At 44.2% G+C, this 23,985-nt stretch overlaps 1 protein-coding gene and 1 pseudogene across 7 annotated transcripts in view; one reads left to right on the top strand and one right to left on the bottom strand.

Annotated features, from left to right (window-relative positions):
• UBAP1 (ubiquitin associated protein 1) overlaps positions 1 to 23,985 on the top strand; it is a 76,529-nt gene that overhangs the window by 32,553 nt on the left and 19,991 nt on the right. For 5 of the 7 annotated variants that reach the window (XM_063713975.1, XM_024251978.3, XM_063713974.1 and 2 more), the window contains one exon: positions 10,976 to 11,016. In XM_063713975.1, the coding sequence (XP_063570045.1) occupies positions 10,976 to 11,016 (41 nt within the window). Of the gene's footprint in view, positions 1 to 5,836; positions 5,948 to 10,975; positions 11,017 to 23,985 lie in introns of those variants that run through there. The other 2 variants (XM_054521024.2, XM_054521023.2) reach the window with 2 other exon arrangements.
• On the bottom strand, positions 13,832 to 15,239 carry LOC129048062 (small ribosomal subunit protein eS8-like; annotated as a pseudogene).

The following is a 23,985-nucleotide window of genomic DNA, read 5'->3' as shown; positions in this document are numbered from 1 at the left end:
AGTATATAAAAGGATATTTTTTAAATTTTTATAATAAGAATCATTTGAGGTTACTTTATATGTGGTATAGGGGAATGGTTTCCAGGCTTGGGTTTTATGGATCAGTAAGAAAAAAAATGGCACGGTGAACATATGATTGCTAGCTTTTAATTTTGTCAATATAGACATTGGTATTATTTATCTTGAATACTCAGTATTTAATTTGGAAACATGAATATTTTTCCTTCATTTTATTCTCATTATAGATTTATGGTCTATCTAGAGTTGGCTGGTTATTCAGTCTACTACCTTTGTTTTACTGTTGAGGGAGCTGAGGCTCCAAAATGCCTTTGAGACCCCAGAGAGAAGACAGAAAACTTCTTTCTCATGAATATAATATAGCCTAATATTGACATGTTACCAGCAGTTACACACATAAATGTTGCTATGACTTGTATGGGAGTTAATTTTTCTTCAGGCTTGAAATGTGATGATTCCCAAAGCCATCTTTTAATGTAAATTAGATAATTTCCTGGATTAATTTGTATCTTGAGAAATTACTGATTGCAGTTATTATTTTAGAAGTGTGACTGATAGCTTACTGAGATTCTGAGTTGCTGTTTTGTTTTGGGAAGCGTTTTTAGAGAGTATTATAATAATTTGACAGATATGCACAAGGAAAGGAAGTGAAAATGAGAGAACATTAATACAGTTGCCCTTGGGCTTTCTCCTCCCCTTAGAGGGCCTGGTCCTTTGCAAGGTGTTTTTTATTATTACTTTTTAAAAATTTCCTGGTCTCCTATCCCTGCCTCCTTCAACTTTTCCTTTTCCCATTTCTTCCCATTCCTTAACCCATCTACTCTTCTTTCATTCTGGCTCCTCCTTCTCTCCCTGCATTCTCTTGTTACCTGTTTCCCCATCTCTTTTTATTTCTAGATTTATTCTTTGTTCTTTTTTCTGATGTCTTTAATCAGTAATTCAGATTTTAAGTTACCGGGTTTTCTTCCTGTAGCATTTGAACTGAAGTGATACTGAGCTGGAAAAATAGAACATCACTGATAAGTTGTTGGTTTTGGGATTTCTAAGTTTTATTAGTGTAAAAGTTCTTGAATTATGAATGTGTGTTCCAATCCATACCACCAACTAAAAAAGAAAAAGAATATGTTTTATTGTTATTTTTGATTGATACTTTCCCTTTAATAGAAGCATATGCTTATTTTAGTGGAAATTTATGATTGCTTATAAAATTTTTTTCCCTGTGATTAATTATAGCTTTACATTAGTGGCAAACATTTCTTTCAGTTTTGTTTTGTGCACATTTTTTACATAAGGCAATTTAATTTAATTTATTAAAACATTTTAAAATTTATAATTATTGGCCAGGAATTGGTGGCTCATGCCTGTAATCCTAGCACTTTGGGAGGCCAAGGCAGGAGGATAGCTTGAGTTCAGAAGTTCAAAACCAGCCTCGTCAACATAGTGAGACCTCATTTCTATTAAAACACATACACACACACACACACACACACACACACACACACACACACACACACTTATTTTCTATTTATTATATGCTTTTTAAAAATTAAATAATTTTTTTAGTTCCATGTTTACTCCTATATTATGTGCTTTTAGTAAACATTCTTAGTGCCATCACAACGTTATCTTCTGGATTTTCCATTATTTAATCATTTTTCCATAATTGAGTATTTAGATAATAGGAGAGTATTGTAAAATAAATGGGTTTAGGAAAAATACAAGCCTCCTAGCTTAAATCAGGAGGAATTGGATACACTGAACAGACCAATAACAAGCAGCAAGATTGAAATGGTAATTAAAAGATTACCAACAAAAAGAGTCCAGGATTAAAAGATTACCAACAAAAAGAGTCCAGGACCAGATGGCTTCACAGCAGAATTCTACCAGACATTCAAAGAAGAGTTGGTACCAATCCTTTTGACACTATTCCACAAGATAAAGAAGGAACCATCCCTAATTCATTGTATGAAGCCAGCATCACCCTACCAAAATCAGGAAAGGACATAACCAAAAAAGAAAACGACAGAGTGATATCCTTGATGAACATAGATGCTAAAATCCTTAACAAAATACTAGCTAACCAAATCCAACAACATATCAAGAAGATAATCCACCATGATCAAGTGGGTTTCATACCAGGGATGCAGGGATGGTTTAACATATGCAAGTCAATAAATGTGATACACCACATAAACAGAATTAAAAACAAAAATCACATGATAAAAACAAAAATCACATGATCATCTCAATAGATGCAGAAAAAGCATTGGACAAAATCCAGCATCCCTTTATGATTAGAACTCTCAGCAAAATCGGCATACGAGGGACATACCTTAATGTAATGAAAGGCATCTCTGGGCCAGGTGCAGTGGCTCACACCTGTAATCCCAGCACTTTGGGAGGCCGAGGCGGGTGGATTACCTGAGGTCAGGAGTTTGAGACCAGCCTGGCCAACATGGTGAAACCCCGTCTCTTCTAAAAATACAAAAATTAGCTCGGCATGGTGGCAGGCGTCTGTAATCCCAGCTACTCAGGAGACTTGAGACAGGAGAATTGCTTGAACCCAGGAGGTGGAAGTTGCAGTGTGCCGAGATCGCGCCATTGCACTCCAGCATGGGCGACAGAGCGAGACTCTGTCTCAAAAACAAAAACAAAAAAACCCAACCATCTATGACACACCTACAGCCAACATGATACTGAATGGAGAAAAGTGGAAAGCATTCCCTGTGAGAACTAGAACAAGACAAGGATGCCCGTTCTCACCACTCCTCTTCACCATAGTACTGGAAGTCCTAGCCAGAGCAGTCAGACAAGGGAAAGAAAGAAAGAAGGCATCCAAATTGGTAAAGAGGAAGTCAGACTGTCACTGTTTGCTGACAATATGATCGTTTACCTTGAAAACCCTAAAGCCTCCTCCAGAAAGCTCCTAGAACTGATAAAAGAATTCAGCAAGGTTTCTGGATACAAGATTAATGTACACAAATCAGTAGCTCTTCTATACACCAACAGTGACCAAGCAGAAAATCAAATAAAAAACTCAACCCCTTTTACAATAGCTGCAAAAAAATTAAAATACTTAGGAATATACCTAACCAAGGAGTCAAAAGACCTCTACAAGGAAAACTACAAAACACTGCTGAAAGAAATCATAGATGGCACAAACAAATGGAAGCACTTCCCATGCTCATGGATGGGTAGAATCAATATTGTGAAAATGACCATACTGCCAAAAGCAATCTACAAATTCAATGCAATCCCCATCAAAATACCACCATCATTCTTCACAGAATTAGAAACAACATTTCTAAAATTCATATGGAACAAAAAAAGAACCTGCATAGCCAAAGGAAGACTGAGCAAAGAGAACAAATCTGGAGGCATCACACTACCTGATTTCAAACTATACTATGAGGCCATAGTCACCAAAACAGCATGGTACTGGTATAAAAATAGGCACACAGACCAATGGAACAGAATAGAGAACCCAGAAATAAACCCAAATACTTACAGCCAACTGATCTTCGACAAAGCAAACAAAAACATAAAGTGGGGAAAGGATACCCTTTTTAACAACGGCGCAGGGATAATTGGCTGGCCATATGTAGGAGAATGAAACTGGATCCTCATCTCTCACCTTATACAAGATAGATTAAGGACCTAACGACCTGAAACTATAAAAAATTCTAGAAGATATCATTGGAAAAACCCTTCTAGGCATTGGCTTAGGAGAGGATTTCATGACCAAGAACCCAAAAGCAAATGCAATAAAAACAAAGATAAATAGCTGGGACCTAATTAAGCTAAAGAGCTTTTGCACAACAAAAGGAATAGTCAGCAGAGTAAACAGACAACCCACAGAGTGGGAGAAAATCTTCATAATCTATACATCTGACAAAGGACTAATATCCAGAATCTACAACCAACTCAGTAAGAAAAAAACAATCCCATCAAAAAGTGGGCTAAGGACATGAATAGACAGTTCTCAAAAGAGGATATACAAATGGCCAACAAACATATGAAAAATGCTCAACATCACTAATGATCAGGGAAATGCAAATCAAAACCACAATGCGATACCACCTTACTCCTGCAAGAATGGCCATAATAAAAAAATAAAAAACAGTAGATGTTGGCGTGGATGCAGTGATCAGGCAACACATTTACACTGCTGTGGGAATGTAAACTAGTACAGCCACTCTGGAAAACAGTGTGGAGATTCCTTAAAGAACTAAGAGTAGAACTACCATTTGATCCAGCAGTCTCACTACTGGATATCTACCCAGAGGAAAAGAAGTCATTTGAAAAAGATGCTTGCACACGTATGTTTATAGCAGTACAATTCACAAGTGCAAAATCGTGGAACCAACCCAAATGCCAATCAACGAATGGATAAACTGCTGTGTGTATATATGTATATACGATTGTGTGTGTGTGTGTGTATATATGTATATACGTATGTATATATGTGTCATATATATATATATATATATATGATGGAATAGTGCTCAGCTGTAAAAAGGAATGAATTAGCATTTGCAGTGACTTGGATGAGATTGGAGACTGTTCTAAGTAAAGTAACTCAGGAATGGAAAACCAAACATCATATGTTCTCACTGATATGTGAAAGCTAAGCTATGAGGACGCAAAGGCATAAGAATGATACAGTGGACTTTGGTGACCTACGGGGAAGGGTGGGAGGGGGGCGAGGGATAAAAGACCACAAATAGGGTGCAGCGTATACTGCTCGGGTGATGGGTGCTCCGAAATCTCACAAATTACCACTAAAGAACTTATGTAACTGAATACCACCTGTACCCCAATAACTTATGGAAAAATAAATAATAAAAAAAGGGTTTAAAAAAGTATAGGAAGTTATTGGTGAAACGTGTGTACATATATATATGTACACACACATACATACATGTATGTACATATATATAAAAGATGTTCTGGGGGAAGAAAACTGACCCTAAGTAGGTATTAAAATGCCTTTGAGCTTTGAGAGACTGAAGTTTTGCTGCATAGTGGACCTTAGAAAAATCTTTATGTGCCCAAATATAGATTTCTCATATTCTTAAGGACTATGGAAAATAATATATCATATTGGAAAAAAATCTATTTTATCAGCTCTATTGACGCATGATTTTAAAAATTTTACATTATTTACTAATAAAGAGAACTGTATTTTATTTTTCATTTACTATTCCTTGTGGTCTTCTATCTAGTTGTTCACTGCCTCATTGCCTCTCTGATTTTCAAACCCAGAAGTTGTTGACACGCGTCTTTCTGGCCCTCTCCTCTGGAGCACCTCTCTGCTGCCAATTTTTTTCTGCCATTTTTTTCTTGTAATTTAATTTTAAAAACAACTTACTGAGGTGAAGTTCACATAGCATAAAATTAACCATTTTAAAATGATCAATTTAGTGGCATTTAGTACTCTCATAGTGTTGTGTAATCACCACATCTAGTTGTGAAACCTTTCCATCACTCCAAAGGAGACCCTTACCAATTACACAGTTTCTCTTTCCCAGACCCTGGCAACCGCCAGTCTGCTTTCAGTCTTTCTGGATTTTCCCTTTCTGGACACCTCATATGAATGGCATCACACAATATTTGTGAACTTTTATGTCTTCTTTTTTTTATTTTTAATTTTTTTTAGAGCTGGGGTCTCGCTCTGTTGCCCAGGCTGCAGTGCAGTGGTGCGATCATAGCTCACTGCAGCCTTTACCACCTGGACTCAAGTGAATTGATTAGCTGGGACTACAGGCATGCACCACCACACCATGCTAATTTTTGTTTTGTTTTTTTTTGAGACTGGCTTTCTTGCCCAAGCTGGAGTGCAGTGGCTTAATCATGGCTCATGGCAACCTTTGCCTCCTGGGCTCAAGCCATCCTCCCACCTCAGCCTCCCAAGTAGCTGGGACTACAGGTGCGTACCACCATGCTCGGCTAATGTTTGTATGTTTAGTAGAGATGGGGTTTTGCCATATTACCCAGTTTGAGGCTGGTCTCAAACTCCTGAGCTCTAGTTAATTTTGAAATATAGAATATGTTATTAACTGTAGTCACCTTACTGTGCAATAGAATACCAGAACTTATTCTTCCTATGTGATGGTAACTTCAGTCATTCATCAGCTTCTCCCCATCCCACTCCCTGCCCTCCCCTTTACTTCCCTCTCCACCTCTCCGGCCTCTGGTAATTACTATTATACTCTCTACTTTTTTGGGAGGGGTGTTTGCTGTTTATTGATGATAAATATTCCACATCTGTGATTCTCTGCAGTCAGAAGTTCTTTGAGAGGATGCCATCAGCCTTGGTCAGTCAGAGAATGGAGTCATCTGATTTACCATCCTGCGAATGGCCCTAGGCAGATAGCATAGGTGATTGTTGTTACTGTTTTGAGACAGAATCTCTGTCTGTTGCCCAGGCTGGAGTGCAGTGGCGTGATCTCGGCTCACTGCAGCCTCTGCCTCCTGGGTTCAAGTGATTCTTCTGCCTCAGCCTCCCGAGTAGTCGGGACTACAGGCATGTGCCACCGTGCCCGGCTAATTTTTGTATTTTTGTAGATACTGGGTTTCACCACGTTGGCCAGGCTGGTCTCAAATTCCTGACTTCAGGTGATCTGCCTTCTTCGGCTTCTCAAAGTTCTGAGATTACAGTCGTGAGCCACTGTGCCTGGCTGGTTGTTGTTGTTGTTGTTTTAATTTTTTTAATTTTTGTTTTTTCAACTTTTACTTAGATTCAGGGGGCACATGTGCAGTTTGTTACCTGAGTAACAAAAAAAAAGCCTCTGCTTTTATGAGATAAACTTTTTTAGATTCTGCATGAGTAAGATCATACAATATTTGTCTTTCTGTGTCTGGCTTGTTTCAGTTAACACAAAGTCCTGCAGGTTCATTCACATTGTCATAAATGACAGGATTTCGTTCTTTTTTTTTTTTTTTTTTTTTTGAGACAGTCTTGCTGAGTTGCCCAGGCTGGAGTGCAGTGGCACCATCTCGGCTCACTGCAACCTCTGTCTCCCAGCCTCAAGTGATTCTCATGCTGGATTTCATTCTTTTTTTATGGTGAACAGTTGAGCCTTTTAAAAAAGCCAAGCATCTGGCTGGGCACAGTAGCTCACGCCTGTGATCCCAGCACTTTGGGAGGCCGAGGCTGGTAGATCACAAGGTCAAGAGATCGAGATTATCCTGGCCAACATGGTGAAACCCCGTCTCTACTAAAAATACAAAAAATTAGCCAGGCGTGGTGGCGAGGGCCTGTAGTCCCAGCTACTCGGGAGGCTGAGGCAGGAAAATGGCTTAAACCCAGGAGGCGGTGGTTGCAGTGAGCCGAGATCACGCCACTGCACTCCAGCCTGGTGACAGAGCGAGACTCCATCTCAAAAAAAAAAAAAAAAAAAAAAAAAGCCAAGCACATCCATTTAAATTTTGGTGGAACTTCTTTATAACATTCCTGATGTCAACATATTCTAGGTGTTGTTTGGAAAATTATTTATTAAAGACTCAAACAGCCTCTCTCAGGTTCTTTACCTCAACAACAGTTGCTTCTTCAAACAGCTGATATCACACAATTTTTATTGGGGTTATAGAAATGAAACACTAATTTTCTGCATATGTCTGTGAGCATATTCACAACTCTCATTGCTGGAAGTTTAGATACCGCTACTTTCCCAATTTAGGAAAACAGATTTCTGGTATGTGCCTACGTGGGAAGGTTGAGGCTACTAAGAATCTTGCTTCTGGGTTTTAGAAGTCTCACTGTGAGACCGGGTGCAGTGGCTCATGCCTGTAATCGCAGCACTTTGGGAGGCTGGGGTGGGTGGATCACTTGATCCCAGGAGTTTAAGACCAGCCTGTCCAACATGGCAAAACCCCGTTTCTACTAAAAATACAAAATAATTAGCCGGGTGTGATGGCACACTCCTGTAATCCCAGCTACTCGGGGAAGCTGAGGCATGAGAATTGTTCGAACCTGGGAGGCAGAGGTTGCAATAAAGATTGTGCCACTGCACTCCAGCCTGGGCGACAGCGAGATGCCTATGAAATGTTTTCTGCACGTATAAAAAGGTTAAATCATTTTCAGTATGGTTTGCTGGTTCTTTGAAAATTGATAATACATACACTTTATAAATTTAATTCTCCATGAACTACAATATCAAACAGAATACACTCTATCTCTACACCATGCTGAAAAATGGAAACTTTTTTTTTTTTCTTTTTGGAAACAGGGTCTCTCCCTGTCGCCTAGGCTGGAGTGCAGTGGCACAATCACTGGTCACTGCAGCCTTGACTTCCTGGGCTCAGGTGATTCTCCTACCTCAGCCTCCCGAGTAGCAGGGACTACAGGCATGCAACACCACACCGGCAAATTTTTTGTATCTTTGTAGAGATGAGGTTTCACCATGTTGCCCAGGCTGGTCTTGGAACTCCTGGGCTCAAGTAATCCACCTGCCTCAGCCTTCCAAAATGTGGGATTACATGTGTAAGTCACCACGCCTGGCTGAAAACAGAAACTTTTCAAGAAAAGTTTTAAAAGAAACTACCAAATTAATAGATGTTACCATATAACGTTCAGAAATACAAATATTTTATGAATTATTCCCAGTCCTATTACTTAGAGGCAACCATTGTAAATATTTTTTGTGTACAAGTTGAGTATCCCTCATCTAAATCCTTGGCACCAGAAGTGTTTCACATTTCAGATTTTCTAACTTTTTGCGTCATACTTATTGGTTCAGTGTCCCTAATCTGAAAAAAATGCCCCTATGAACATTGAGTCGAGTCTTGTCTCCCTCCCCTCCTCTCCTCTCCTCTCCTTTCCTCTCCGTTCCCTTTCCCTCCCCTCCCCCCTCCCCTCCCCCTCCCCTCCCCTCTCCCTCCCCCTCCCCTCTCCCTTCCCCTCCCCTCTCCCTCCCCCTCCCCTCCCCTCTCCCCTCCCCTCTCCCCTCTCCTCTCCCCTCCCTTCTCCTCTCCCCTTTCCATCTCCCCTTTCCCCTCTCCCTTCTCCCCTTCCCTCTCCCCTCTCCCCCCTCCCCTCCCCCTCCCTTCCCCTCCCCTCCCCCTCTCTTCCCCTCCCCTCCCCTGCCTTCCCTCCCTCTCCCCCTCCCCTCTCCCTCCCCTCCCCCTCCCCTCCCCCTCCCCTCCCCTCCCCTCCCCCTCCCTTCCCCTCCCCCTCCCTTCCCCTCCCCTCCCCCTCCCCCTCCCCTCCCTCCCCCCCTCCCCGTCCTCTCCCCTCCCTTCCCCCTCCCCTCCCCCCTTCCATCTCCCCCACCCCTCCCCTCCCCTCTTCCCTCCCCCCTCCCCTCCCCTCCCCCTCCCCCTCCCCTCCCCTCCCCCTCCCCCTCCCCTCCCCTCCCCCTCCCCCTCCCCTCCCCTCCCCTCCCCCTCCCTTCCCCTCCCCTCCCCTCCCCCTCCCTTCCCCTCCCCTCCCCTCCCCCTCCCTTCCCCTCCCCTCCCCTCCCCCTCCCTTCCCCTCCCCTCCCCTCCCCTCCCTTCCCCTCCCCTCCCCCTCCTCTCCCCTCCCCCCTTCCATCTCCCCCTACCCTCCCCCCTTCCATCTCCCCCTACCCCTCCCCTCCCCCTCCCCTCCCCTCCCCCTCCCCTCCCCTCCCCTCCCCCTCCCCTCCCCTCCCCTCCCCTCCCCCTCCCCTCCCCTTCCCTCCCCCTCCCTTCCCCTCCCCTCCCCTCCCCCTCCCCTCCCCTCCCCTCCCCTCCCCTTCCCTCCCCTCCCCCTCCCCTCCCCTCCCCTCCCCCTCCCCTCCCCTCCCCTCCTCTCCCCTCCCCCTCCCCTCCCCTCCCCCTCCCCTCCCCCTCCCCTCCCCTCCCCTCCCTTCCCCTCCCCTCCGCTTCCCCTCCCCTCCCTTCCCCCTCCCCTCCCCCTCCCCTCTCCCCTTCCATCTTCCCCTCCCCCTCCCCTCCCCCTCCCCTCTCCCCTTCCATCTTCCCCTCCCCTCCCCTCCCCCCTCCCCTCTTCCCTCCCCCCCTCCCCTCCCCTCCGTTCCCCCTCCCCTCCCCTCCCTTCCCCCTCCCCTTCCCTCCCCTCCCTTCCCCTCCCCACCCACTCCCCTCCCCTCCCTTCCCCCTCCCCTCCCCCTCCCCTCTCCCCTTCCATCTCCCCCTCCCCCTCCCCTCCCCCCTCCCCTCCCCTCTTCCCTCCCCCCCTCTCCTCCCCTCCCCTCTTCCCTCCCCCCCTTCCCTCCCCCCCTCCCCTCCCCTCCCCTCTTTTCTTAGACAGGGTCTTCTGCTGTTGCACAGGCTAGAGTTCAGTGGCACATTCTTAACTCACTGCAGCCTCAAATCCTGAGCTTAAGTGATCATCTCACATCAGCCTCCCAAGTAGCTAGGACGATAGGCATGCACCACCACGCCCGGTGAATTTTTGATTTTCATTAATTATTTTTTTGTGTGAGACAGGGTCTCACTCTGTTGCCCATGCTGTAGTGCAGTGGCTCACTGCAACCTCAATCTCCCGGGCACAAGCGATCCTCCCATCTCAGCCTCCCAAGTAGCTGGGACTACAGGTGTATGCCAACACGCCCAGCTAATTTTTTCAATTTTTTATAGGGACAGGGTCTCCCTATGTTGCCCAGGCTGGTCTCCTGGGCTCAAGTGATCCTCCCAGCTTGGCCTCAAAAATTACTGGGATATAGGAGTGAGCCACCAAACCTGGCCTCGGCTAATTTTTAATTTTTTTTATATAGAGATGGGGTCTCACTATGTCATTGGTCTCAAATTCCTGAGCTCAAGTGATCCTCCCACCTCTGTCGCCCAAAGCACTGGGATTACAGGCATGAGCCACAGTGCCTGGATCTTTTTTTTGGACTTTGGGAGTGAGATGTGAGGATTCTGTCAGCCCTGAAACCTTAGGTCTTCTGGTTTCTTTTTTGTACTCTCAATTTTCTTCGTACTACCTTCAAGGTATAATGTGCCTAAGAAATATTTCCTTGTTTTTCAGGTTCTAAATGGCTTCTAAGAAGTTGGGTGCAGATTTTCATGGTAAGTGGACTGTTAGAATCATGGTTTAAGTTATGATTTGATCAGAGGATTTGGAATCACTTAGCATAGTTTTAAGTACAAGTTCCCCTTTTTGTCTCTTTTAATGAACAGCTTGACAAAAATAAAGTTGTACAACAATGTATCATGTATATCCGAAAGGTCTTCAGAGAACTTGAAGTACTTCTTCAAATGGGTAAACTTTAGAGTGTCTCTGGTTATTGTACTTGAAACTACTAGTGATAGATTAGGAGTATGCCTGTTCTGGTTCTTCAGCAGCATTGAAGGTATAGTTACCAGCTGGGCGCGGTGGCTCAAGCCTGTAATCCCAGCACTTTGGGAGGCTGAGGCAGGTGGATCACGAGGTCAGGAGATCGAGACTATCCTGGCTAACACGGTGAAACCCCATCTCTACTAAAAATACAAAAAATTAGCTGGGCGTGTTGGTGGGCACCTGTGGTCCCAGCTACTCGGGAGGCTGAGGGCAGAAGAATGGTGTGAACCCGGGAGGCGGAGGTTGCAGTGAGCTGAGATCACACCACTGCACTCCAGCCTGGGGGACAGAGCGAGACTCCGTCTCCAAAAAAAAAAAAAAAGAAGGTATAGTTAACCTTCCCCTTTCCTGTTCCTTAGTCATAGCTCTTCTCCATATGTGTGTGTGTGTGAAAAATTCTAACCCTTTGGTTAATGCTTTATAATGTTTTAGTTTAGTTCCCTGTGCCCCATCAAAGGAAGTAATTTACTACAAATCAATCACTATATTACAGAGGTATCAATACTGATATTTGTAATTTTGAATTTGAAATTAAGAGTTTCTCTGTCATCTTTTCCTAAGATACAACCTTCCAAAATGGAATACAATAATAAACTACTGTCTGCCTTTGGAGGGGAATGGAGGGAGGTGGAGGTATCTAAGAAGTTAAAATTATACCCTTTTTTCATACAGTAGAAGATAAGAATTAAAAACCAGAAGTAGCCAAATAACACAATTATTTTAAAAGAGGTTTTAAAGCCAGTCTTCCATGTTAAAAATTATATCAGCCAGGCACAGTGGCGTGTGCCTGCAGTCCCAGCTACTCAGGGGGCTAAGGTGGGAGGATTGCTTGATCCCAGAAGTTTGAAGTTGCAGTGATCATGCCACTGCACTCCAGCCTGGGTGACAGAGTGAGACTCTGACTCAAACAAAAAAATACATGTATATATCACATCATTTTAAGAATGATTTACTAGACTGCCTGGGGACGTGTTGGTATGCTCTTCTGAGCTGCCAGTGGTTGCTTGATAAGATCACTCAGCTGAGTCAGTGGTGTAGCAGTGACTGTGATTTTACTTGCTTATATATTTTATACAACAGCCTTTGAATTTTGATTTGTCAGTGTGCATATACTTACATAGATAACCTGCCTGAGTTTTTAAAAATCCTTTTGAAGTTATTCAAACTCTGGAATTAGCATTCCTTAAAGAGGTCAGGCATCTTATTTTTCAGGTAAGCTATTTCCTATTATTTATGGATTATTACAGGTCTTCTAAAAAGTATTCAAATGATAGTAGAAAGGCAGATCTGGGGAGGGCACGGTGGCTCATGCCTGTAATCCCAACAGTAGATTAGGAGGTTGAGGTGAGAGGATCGCTTGAGGCCAGGAGTTCAAGACCAGCCTGGGCAACATAATGAGACCCTGTCTCTACAAAAAATTTAAAAAATTAGCTGGGTATGTTGGTATGTGCCTGTAGTCTCAGCTACTCAGGAGGCTGAGAGGTGGGAGAAATGCTGAGCCCGGGGGGGTCAAGGCTGCAGTGAGCCATGATCACGCCACTGCACTCCAGCCAGAATCACATGAGAGCCTGTCTCAAACAAACAAAAAATGATTCTTGCCACTGAGCTTAAGAAAAGAAAAAGGGAAAAAAAGGCAGATCTGAATTCCCTCTAGATCACCTTTTCAAGGGAGAAAAGAGAGGACAGAGCCAAGGGCAGAGGAAAAGCTTAGGGAGAGAAAATAGTAAAAATGAAAAATTTACACTTATTTCAAAAGATAGACTTTCTGTTTTGAATCTTTGGAACATCTGTTTTGATCAGACTTAAAATATTTGGACTCCATGTTTTGTGTTTCAACTGAACATTCCAGAGAGAAGATTATAATTCTGAAGGTGTCTGTTCAGTAAAGACTGGTATTTCCCATATCTCCTTAAATTCCTAACCAGGCCGGGCACAGTGACTCACGCCTGTAATTCCAGCACTTTGGGAGGCCGAGGAGTTCAAGACCAGCCTGACCAACATGGAGAAACCCTGTCTCTACTAAAAATACAGAATTAGCCGGGTGTGGTGACGCATGCCTGTAATCCCAGCTACTCGGGAGGCTGAGGCAGGAGAATCGCTTGAACCTGGGAGGCAGAGGTTGCGGTGAACTGAGATGGTGCCAATGCACTTCGTTCTGTCTCAAAAAAAAAAAAAAAAGAATTCCTAACCAAAGTGTTATTTTTGTTTGTTTGTTTGTTTGTTTTTGAGACAGAGTCTCGCTCTGTCGCCCAGGCTGGAGTGCAGTGGCATGATCTCGGCTCACTATAAGCTCTGCCTCCTGGGCTCACACCATTCTCTGCCTTAGCCTCCCGAGTAGCTGGGACTACAGGCGCCTGCCACCATGCCCAGCTAATTTTTTGGTATTTTTTAGTAGAGGCGGGGTTTCACCGTATTAGCCAGGATGGTCTAGATCTCCTGACCTCGTGATCCACCCGCCTTGGCCTCCCAAAGTGCTGGGATTACAGGCGTGAGCCACCGTGCCCGGCCCAAAGTGTTATTGTTTAAATGAAATTTTCTACCTGAGAAAAATTTAGGAGAAAAATTTTCTTTCTCCCTTAGGCTGCTTCTCCTTTAACAGGGCTCTTTTTGCTGAGTTCCTGGTTGAATTTCACTGGCTTTAGTTGTTTTTTTTGGTTTGTTTTTTTGTTTTTTGGGTTTTTTTTGGGAACGGAACAATAAACACCTTCATTACATGGGTGAAGACAAAACGAGGATTTATTTGCCTTTCCAGACCTTGATTTTCCTAAGATAGAACTCCAACTCCTTGCCCTCTAGCACATAGCCATCTGTTCGGCCACACTGTCCCGGCCTTGAAGCGATGCACGCAAGAAGCTTGCCCTGCTGGAACTGCTCCTCCAGGAGACTGCTGATTTTGGCATTCTTTTTCCTTTCATCAATTTCTGAAATTTTTTAGATCATTTTTTGTTTAAAATCTCTTCTTCCTCAGGAGTCAGCTTGGCTCCTTTCTTGCGGCCCAGGGGTAGCGCATAGTGGGATTCGTACCACTGTCCATACGGTGTGTTGTCGTTGAGTATGGTGTGCTGTCAATGAGCATGAAGCAATTCTTCATCAGGGTCTTGGTATGGACCAGCTCATTATTAAACGCATTGTAGACAACAACATCGATGATCCTTGTTTTGCAAGTACAACACTGAGCCCCAGGAGAAACTCCCCACATGCAGCCTTAGGGCACGGTATTTCTTGTTACCTCCTCAAACATGGACTATGTGGATGTGGCAGGGGCCAGTGTTGGTGTTGGCAGCTGGGCACCCCTGCTCATACTTCCGCTTCTTGTGGTAGGGCTTTCTCTTGCCCCCGGTCTTGCGGTGCTTGTGTCAGTTCTCCCGAGAGATGCCCATCGCTCGGCGCTGGCTGGAAAGAGCTAGTTGGGTTTTTAGAGTAAAGTATCCTATTTTTAGACATCAGGTAGTTTAAATAATAGAAATGAAAGGCAATAGATGGAGAATATTTAATAGGCAATTGTGTAGGCATGTGAGTACAGAAAATAAAGTTTCTGCTCTCTCAAGGCTAAAATTAGAAAGCCAGGAACTAAGGCTACTCCTTCCACTTCTCAGGAAGCTACTTAGCCTTTCTTCACTATATGTCTCTGTGTCTGTGATCCATTATTATTCTTCAGTTCATAGGCTTGCTTTCTTGGCCTAATAGTGTAGAGTACACAGGGCTATAAATGGCCACCCCAGTTAAGGTGCTGCTTGCTACTTGATCTTTCAGTTTCAGTGGCTAGCATCATAGAGATAGAGATTTTATATCTTTTGGTCAGGGCAAACCGATGGCATAGCCTTCTTAGCTTATGAGCCTGTGGATTGGATCCTCCAAAATTAGATCTCTGACTGGTCCATTGGGAGGTTAATGGATGTGGGTAACTTTTCTGTGGCACTTGGGGTGTGGACAAGGAGGTAATAACTGCTGTCATGACTGGATATTAAAATGTATTTTTTTTCTTTTTAATATTTGGGACTGACTAGGTCTGGTGCTGTGCTGTCTTTGACTAGCACTTGATTTACCTCTGAGTTCATTATTTTCAACTAAAGTTGAACAACTTCACTGTTACTAGTAACCATATATCCCTAAATAACAGAATAAGGGAAACAGTTATTTCTCAAACTTCTAGAAATATTATCCATTTCTCATAAAAACTGCGTACCCTTGGCTTAGTTTGGATAAGGACTTTCTTGGAGCCTGGTGCTTCAAAATCTCAATCCTCTGGCCAGGCGCGGTGGCTCACGCCTGTAATTGCAGCACTTTGGGAGGTCAAGGCAGGAGGATCATGATGTCAGGAGATCCAGACCATCCTGGCTAACATGGTGAAACCCTGTCTCTACTAAAAATACAAAAAAAAATTAGCCAAGCATGGTGTCTGGTGCCTGTAGTCCCAGCTACTTGGGAGGCTGAGGCAGGAGAATGGCGTGAACCCAGGAGGAAGAGCTTGCAGTGAGCCGAGATCACACCAGTGCACTCCAGCCTGGGTGACAGAGCAAGACTCTGTCTTAAAAGAAAAAAAAGAAAAGAAAAAAGAAATCTCAGTCCTCTTTAACCGATTCTTATTTTCATCTAGGAGAAAGGTTATTTATCTGGAAAATATGTTGAGACTCTAATTTATGAAAAAATAGGCTCTGCCTCTGCCTCTCTGCCTCTCTGCCTCTCCGCCTCTCCGCCTCTCCGCCTCTCCCTCTCTCCCTTCTTCGGTCTCCCTCTCCTTCTTTCTTCAGTCTCCTCCTGTTGCCGAAGCTGGACCGTACTGCCGTGATCTCAGCTCGCTGCAGCCTCCCTGCCTCGGGCTCCTGTGATTCTCCTGCCTCGGCCTCCTGTGATTTTCCTGCCTCGGCCTGCCGAGTGCCCAGGATTGCAGGCACGCCCGGCCATGCCTGACTGGTTTTTGTATTTTTGGTGGAGACGCGGTTTCGCCATGTTGACCGGGCTGGTCTCCAGCTTCTGGCCCCGAGTGATCTGCCCGCCTCGGCCTCCCGAGTTGCTGGGATTGCAGACGGAGTCTCGCTCACTCAATGCTCAATGTTGCCCAGACTGGAGTGCAGTGGCGTGATCTCGGCTCGTTACAACCTCCACCTCCCAGCTGCCTGCCTTGGCCTCCCAAAGTGCTAAGATTACAGCCTCTGCCCCGCCGCCGCCCCGTCTAGGAAGTGAGGAGCGTCTCTGCCTGGCTGCCCATCGTCTGGGATGTGAGGAGCCCCTCTGCCCAGCCGCCCCCTCTGGGAAGTGAGGAGCGCCTCTGCCCGGCTGCCATCCCGTATAGGAAGTGAAGAGCGTCTCTGCCCGGCCGCCCTGTCTGGGAGGTGTACCCAACAGCTCCGAAGAGACAGCGACCATCGAGAACGGGCCATGAGGACGATGGCGGTTTTTTTGAAAAGGGGGAAATGTGGAGAAAAGAAAGAGAGATCAGATTGTTACTGTGTCTGTGTAGAAAGAAGTAGGCATAGGAGACTCCATTTTGTTCTGCACTAGGAGAAATTCTTCTGCCTTGGGTTGCTGTTGATCTATGGCCTTGCCCCCAGCCCCGTGCTCTCTGAAACATGTGCTGTGTCAACTCAGGGTTAAATGGATTAAGGGCGGTGCAAGATGTGCTTTGTTAAACAGATGCTTGAAGGCAGCATGCTCTTTAAAGAGTCATCACCACTCCCTAATCTCAAGTACCCAGGGACACAAACACTGCAGAAGGCCGCAGGGACCTCTGCCTAGGAAAACCAGAGACCTTTGTTCATGTGTTTATCTGCTGACCTTTTCTCCACTATTATCCTATGACCCTGCCATATCCCCCTCTCCGAGAAACACCCAAGAATGATCAATAAATAATTAAAAAAAAAAAAAACGAAACTCCGTTTCAAAAAAATAAAAATAAAAATAAAAAAATATATTAAAAAAAAAAAGAAAAAATAGACCCCGTGATAAGATTTGACAAAACTAGCCCCCCTCCTTAAATCACTTTATCGAGGTATAATTGATATATAAAAAGCTGTACATATTTACATATTTAATGTATACATCTTGATGAGTTTGAGGATAAGTATACACTCATTAAACCATCACCATCATTAAGGCATAAACATTCATTACCTTCCAAAGTTTCCTCCTACTCTATTGTGTGTGTGTGTGTGTGTGTGGTGGGCTGGAGGGATTGCTTGAGGCCAGGAGTTTGAGACCAGCCTGGACAACATAGAAAAACCCCTTTCTTTTTTTTTTTTTTTTTGAGATGGAGTCCCGCTCTGTCACCCATGCTGGAGTGCAGTGGTGCCATCTCTGCTCACTGCAACCTCTGCCTCCTCAAGCAATTGCTCAAGCAATTCTCCTGTCTCAGCCCCCTGAGTAGCTGGGCTTATAGGTGCGCACCACCATGCCTGGCTAATTTTTGTATTTTTAGTAGAGGCAGGGTTTTGCCATGTTGGCCAGGCTGGTTTTGAACTCTTGACCTCAGGTAACCCACCTGCCTCTGCCTCCCAAAGTTCTGAGATTACAGGCATGAGCCACCGCGCCTGGCCTTGTTTCTACAAAAAATTAAAAATAAGCCAAGTGTGGTGGAGCTTCTCTATAGTCCTAGCTGCTCAGAAGCCTGGGACAGGAGGATTGCTTAAGCCCGGGAGTTCAAGGTTATAGTGAGCTATGATCACATATGCATTAGGTTGTTTGGTATTGTTCCAGATATCTCTTAACACTGTTCAATTTTTTTTTTCCCTTTTTCTCTCTTTGTATTTCAGTTTGGCTAATTTCTTTTGACCTAACTTCAAGTCCCGAGTCTTTCTTATGCTGATTATTGTCTTCGGATTAGCATAGCCTGGCTTATGAACCATCAAAATTTTTCTTTTCTGATAATGCATTTTTCACTTGTGGCATTTCCATTTGTCTCTTTATATTTCCATCTCTCTGCTGAAGTTTCCATCTGCTCATGTATGTTTCGTTTTTCCATTAGACCCTTTAACATATTTATTATTGTTATTTTAAAGCTCCCTGTCTGATGTTTACAGCTATCCCTGAATTTGGATCTGATGACTGGTTCCTCTCAATTCTGGATCACATTTTCATACTTCTTTCTGTGTCTTATAATTTTTAATTGAATGCCAGACAATGTATATTAAAAAGCTGATTTTGTAGATTATATGGCTTGTTTTTTTGTTAGGATATGAGTAACATTTTCTTGTGATTTCACATCTTACAACAGATATCTATGTTATTTTGTATATTTATGATTTTGCCAGTGTTACCTGGCTTGTGGCTTTAAGATAGTTTTTTGTTTTGTTTATTTATTTATTTATTTATTTTTAAGTCCTTTGCTGCAGGAGGCACTGATGGCTTTAAGATGGTGATAACCAGTCATGGAATTACAGATTTTCACTTAATTTTAAGTTTGATCTTCTTTTTAAAAAAACCTCAATTTGAATCTCCTCACAATAATACCTGAATTAAATATTATGCATTTGCTATCCTCTATTGGGGATTTCTCCCCCCACCCGGAATTGTACTTCTTTTATAAAAAACGGGCAGGTTGCAGAATCATAGGCATATCAGCAATTTAGAAAGAAACAAAGCAAATGAAGTCTTCCCAGAGTTTATTCTGAGTCATTACATATTCAGCCCACTCACTATCTTCCACCAAAGTGGTATGCAGAACCTAACTTCAAGGAACTGCCACAACCGCAGCCATTAGGCATGCACTTAGTGGCTATTTAAAAAATTGAACTTAGGAAAATGGGCTCAAATATTTTAGGAAGATTTTCAGTAATAAGGACTGAAACTAAAGGGTATTTGAGGTTGAGGCAGAAAATTGTTAGCGATAATATTTTAAATTCTAGATACATTGGATAAAAATGGACAGTTCCACTTTGGGAGGCTGAGGTGGGAGGATTGCTTGAGTCTGGGAATTTGAGACCAGCCTGGGCAACAAAGTGAGCCCTCAGCTCTACAAAAAAATTTAAAAAATTAGCTGGGCATGGTGCTGCATGCCTGTAGTCTCAGCTACTCAGGAGGCTGAGGTGGGAGGATCACTTGAGCCCAGGAGAATGAGGCTGCAGTGAGTGGTGATGACGTCACTGCACTCCAGCCTGGGTGAGAGAGCAAGACCCTGTCTTAAAAAAGAAGCTGAGTGCGGTGGCTCACGCCTGTAATCCCAGCACTTTGGGAGGCCGAGGTGGGCGGATCATGAGGTCAGGAGATCGAGACCATCCTGGCTAACACGGTGAAACCCCGTCTCTACTAAAAATACAAAACATTAGCCAGGTGTGGTAGCAGGCACCTGTAGTCCCAGTTACTTGGGAGGCTGAGGCAGGAGAATGGCGCGAACCCAGGAGGCAGAGCTTGCAGTGAGCCGAGATCGTGCCACTGCACTCCAGCCTGGGCAACAGAGTGAGACTTCATCTCAAAAAAAAAAAAAATAAATAAATAAATAAATAAATAAAAAGAAAAGTTAATTCCTGAGGCATAATTGGTTATATTTGGAAGACATATATTTTGTAATTCTCACAGCACCATCATTAATAGTACTTAGGGTGGTCTCTATCCATTATTACAAATACTGCTTTCTTTGTTCCCTTTTTTTTTTTTTTTTGGAGATGGAGTCTCAGTCGTTCAGGCTGGAGTTCAGTGGCGCGATTTTGGCTCACTGCAGCCTCTGCCTCCTGGTTTCAAGCGATTCTCCTGCCTCAGTTTCCTGAGTAGCTGGGATTACAGGTGTGCATCACCACGCCTACCTAATTTTTTTTTGTAGTTTTAGTAGAGACGGGGGTTTCACCATGTTGGCCAGGCTGGTCTTGAAATCCTGACCTCAAGTGATCTATCCGCCTTGGCCTCCCAAAGTGCTGGGATTACAGGTGTGAGCCACTGTGCCTGGCCATGTTCACATCTCTTTAAATGCCTTTTTGCCCTTTATCCCTACCTCCTCCTTCCAGTAATCACTGAACTATTTGTTCATTCTCTCTTAATAAAGCTTTTAAAGTACTAAGACCCTGGAGGGTTGGGGGATGTACTAAATAAATCACCTTGGCATTGGCTTTATTAGTGAAAGGAAACTGATTTTTAAACCAGATACCTGCAATTGGTGCTAGTGAAGGGAAACAGCAGCCCTTTAAAGGTATTCTACCTCATCTTTTCTGTCCCTAAGCCAGGACCCAGTTTCATTTATAGCATATAAGTTTGTCGGTGTATATCACACTATAGTAGTTTGCTATCTGAAAGGTAGGCAAGGAAATCACTTCTCTTATAGGATTTTATTTGACTCGTATCTTTTTTTTTTTTTTTGAGATGGAGTCTTGCTCTGTCGCCCAGGCTGCAGTGCAATGACGTGATCTTGGCTCACTGCAACCTCTGCATCCCAGGTTCAAGCGATTCTTCGGCCTTAGCCTCCCGAGTAGCTGGGATTACAGGCACACACCACCATGCTCGGCTAATTTTTGTATTTTGGTAGAGATGGGGTTTCACCATGTTGGCCAGGATAGTCTTGATCTCCTGACCTCGTGATCCTCCCACCTCAGCCTCCCAAAGTGCTGGGATTACAGGCATGAGCCAGTGTACCTGGCCTGACATGGAGTCTTGCTCTGTCGCCAGGCCGGAGTGCAGTGGAGCCATCTCGGCTCACTGCAGCGGAGCCATCTCGGCTCACTGCAGCCTCCGACTCCCTGGTTCAAGCGATTCTCCTGCCTCAGCCTCCTGAGTAGCTGGGATTACAGGAATGTGCTACCACACCCAGCTAATTTTTTGTATTTTTAGTAGAGTTGGGGTTTCACCATGTTGGCCAGGATGGTCTCAATTTTCTGACCTCATGATCTGCCTGCCTCGGCCTCCCAAAATGCTGGGATTACAGGCATAAGTCACCATGCTTGGCCCCTAATTTTTGTATTTTTAGTAGATACGGGGTTTTACCATGTTGGCCAGGCTGGTCTCGAACTCCTGACCTCAGGTGATCCACCCGCCGCCTCTGCCTCCCAAAGTGTTGGGATTACAGGCGTGAGCCACCCCGCCGGCCTCATATCTTTAGCACAGTACTTTTTTTTGTGGTTTTTCTCCCTCAACTCCTTGTTACCAATCTACAATAGAACTGGTTATTTAAGAAAATTTAGTTGTTATTATTATTATTATTATTGAAATGGAGTCTCGCCCTGTCGCCCAGGCTGGAGTGCAGTGGTATGATCTCAGCTCACTGCAACTTCTCCCTCCCGGGTTAAAGCAATTCTCCTGCTTCAGCCTCCCGAGTAGGTGGGATTACATGGGCACGCCACCATGCCCAGCTAATATTTTGTATTTTTAGTAGAGATGGGGTTTCACCATGCTGGCCAGGCTGGTCTCGAACTCCTGACCTTGTGATCCGCCTGCCTTGGCCTCTCAAATTGCTGGGATTACAGTGTGAGCTGCTGCATCTGGCCAAATGTAGTTATTATTAATGTGGATAGATTTTATCATTTTTGTGTGTCATCTGTGCTTATTAGTGTTAAACAAAAGACTTAATTGTGTGCTTGTTAACTTGACTGTAAATCTTTCCAATGATTCTTAGTGCCAAAGTTTCAGCTTTGTTTCCAGTTAATCAGGATACTAGCCAAAGTTAGAATCTTTCAATAACATTTGAGTCCCTATTTTCAAAGAAAACAGACAAAAATTCTTTAAAATTAGAAAGAGCTTTTGTTCTAATCTTTTAAAATATAAGCATTTAATAAGTGCCATAGAGTTTAAGTGTTGTAATCAACACTTAGTTTTGTTGGTAAGCTGTGATGGCACCCGGCACTTTTTTGGTGGTGCTGGGGCGGGGGATGACATCTGTCTGGTACATTTTTGTAACTTTGTTCAGATCTCAGACATATGCTTGTATCATGTATGAGTAATCTGTTAAAAACATTTTCATGACTAGCCTTGTCATTTTTGGGCAAATAATTTTCAATTTTCATATTAAATATAAGTTGGAACTGGGTGTGATAGCTCATGCCTGTAATCCCAGCAATTTGAGAGGCCGAGGCGGAAAGAATGGTTGAGCCCAGGAGTTGGAGACCAGCCTGGATGACATAATGAGACCCTGTCTTAGCTACTCAGGAGGCTGAGGTGGGAGGATTACTTGGTACCCAGAGGGCAAGGATGCAGTGAGCCATGATAGTACCACTGCACTCCAGCCTGGGCAAATGTCTCTTTAAAAAAATTATATATATATGTGTGTGTGTGTGTTGGGGTAGGGGTTAGATTGAATCCAGAAGAAGTATAAAAGCATGTCTTTATTTATTTATTTATTTTTTTGAGATGGAGTTTCACTCTTGTTGCCCAGGCTGGAGTGCACTGGTGCGTTCTTGGCTCACTGCAACTTCCGCCTCCCAGGTTCAAGCACTTCTCCTGCCTCAGCCTCCTGAGTAGCTGGGATTACAGGCGTGTGCCACCATGTCTGGCTAATTTTTTGTATTTTTAGTAGAGATGGGGTTTCACCATTGTTGGCCAGGCTGGTCTCGAACTCATGACCTCCACCTGCCTTGGCCTGCCAAAGTGCTGGGATTATAGGCGTGAGCCACGGGTCCCGGCCAAAAGCATGTCTTTATTATTGGTTCTTCATTCATTGAACAAATTCCATCAGCCATACATTATACTGAGTTTTGGTGATATAGATATGAAACATTTGTCCCCTGTTAAGGGACAAATTCTTTTTTTTTTTTTTTTTTTTGAGATAGAGTCTCGCTCTGTCACCCAGGCTGGAGTGCAGTGGTGTGATCTTGGCTCACTGCAAGCTCCGCCTCCCGGATTCACGCCATTCTCCTGCCTCAGCCTCCCAAGTAGCTGGGACTACAGGCGCCCCCACTGCGCCTGGCTCATTTTTTGTATTTTTAGTAGAGACGGGGTTTCACCATGGTCTCTATCTCCTGACCTCGTGATCCGCCCAACTCAGCCTCCCAAAGTGCTGGGATTATAGGCGTGAGCCACCGTGCCCGGCCGGGACACTCAAATTCTTGCTCAGACTCTCTGAAGGGAGGTTAAGGAAATGAACTATTAACAATACATAGAGGTAAGTCCTAGGGTGGTAGTATTAACTGGCTATTCTGAGGTTGAGAAAGGAGTTGTTCTTGAGGCTCACTGCACCTTCCGCCTCCTAGGTTCAAACAATTCTCCTGCTTCAGCCTCCCGAGTAGCTGGGACTACAGGCATGTGCCACTACGCCCGGCGCAGTTTTGTATTTTCAGTAGAGAGGGGGTTTCACCATGTTGGCCAGGTTAGTCTAGAACTTCTGACCTCAGGTGATCCACCTGCCTTGGCCTCCCAAAGGGGTGAGATTACAGGCATGGGCCAATGCACCCGGCCTCTTGAGTGTCTTCTTAAAGGGCTAAATAATAATTACTCAAGTAAATAAGGGTAGGAGTGTGACAGGCATTGCCAGCCATGAAATTAGCACATCTAAAAGGATGACCACACTCGGAAAATTTCCTAGGGTGTTAATAAATATGGTGATTTCCTAGAGTGTTAAATTACTAAATTAAACACAGTTGTGAATTTAATTTGCTAGCTTAGTGAGCGATCGTTCAAATGTTTTAGTTCTGGCCAGAAGTTAGATGGGAAAGAGATGGAAAAGACACCCATTCCCCCAAGGGTTGGGAGTAGGGGGCATTCTTCCTGATGGAGAGTTTCAGGTGTATCTGCAGAATACCTATCCCAGGAAATGGGAATGATGACAAGATGACAAATATTTTCTGACC

The sequence above is a fragment of the Pongo abelii genome, chromosome 13 (assembly GCF_028885655.2).
Source record: "Pongo abelii isolate AG06213 chromosome 13, NHGRI_mPonAbe1-v2.0_pri, whole genome shotgun sequence".
NCBI classification, from domain to species: domain Eukaryota; kingdom Metazoa; phylum Chordata; class Mammalia; order Primates; family Hominidae; genus Pongo; species Pongo abelii.
The sequence above is the reverse complement of the archived record's forward strand: the minus strand, read 5'-3'. Positions and strand labels throughout refer to the sequence as shown.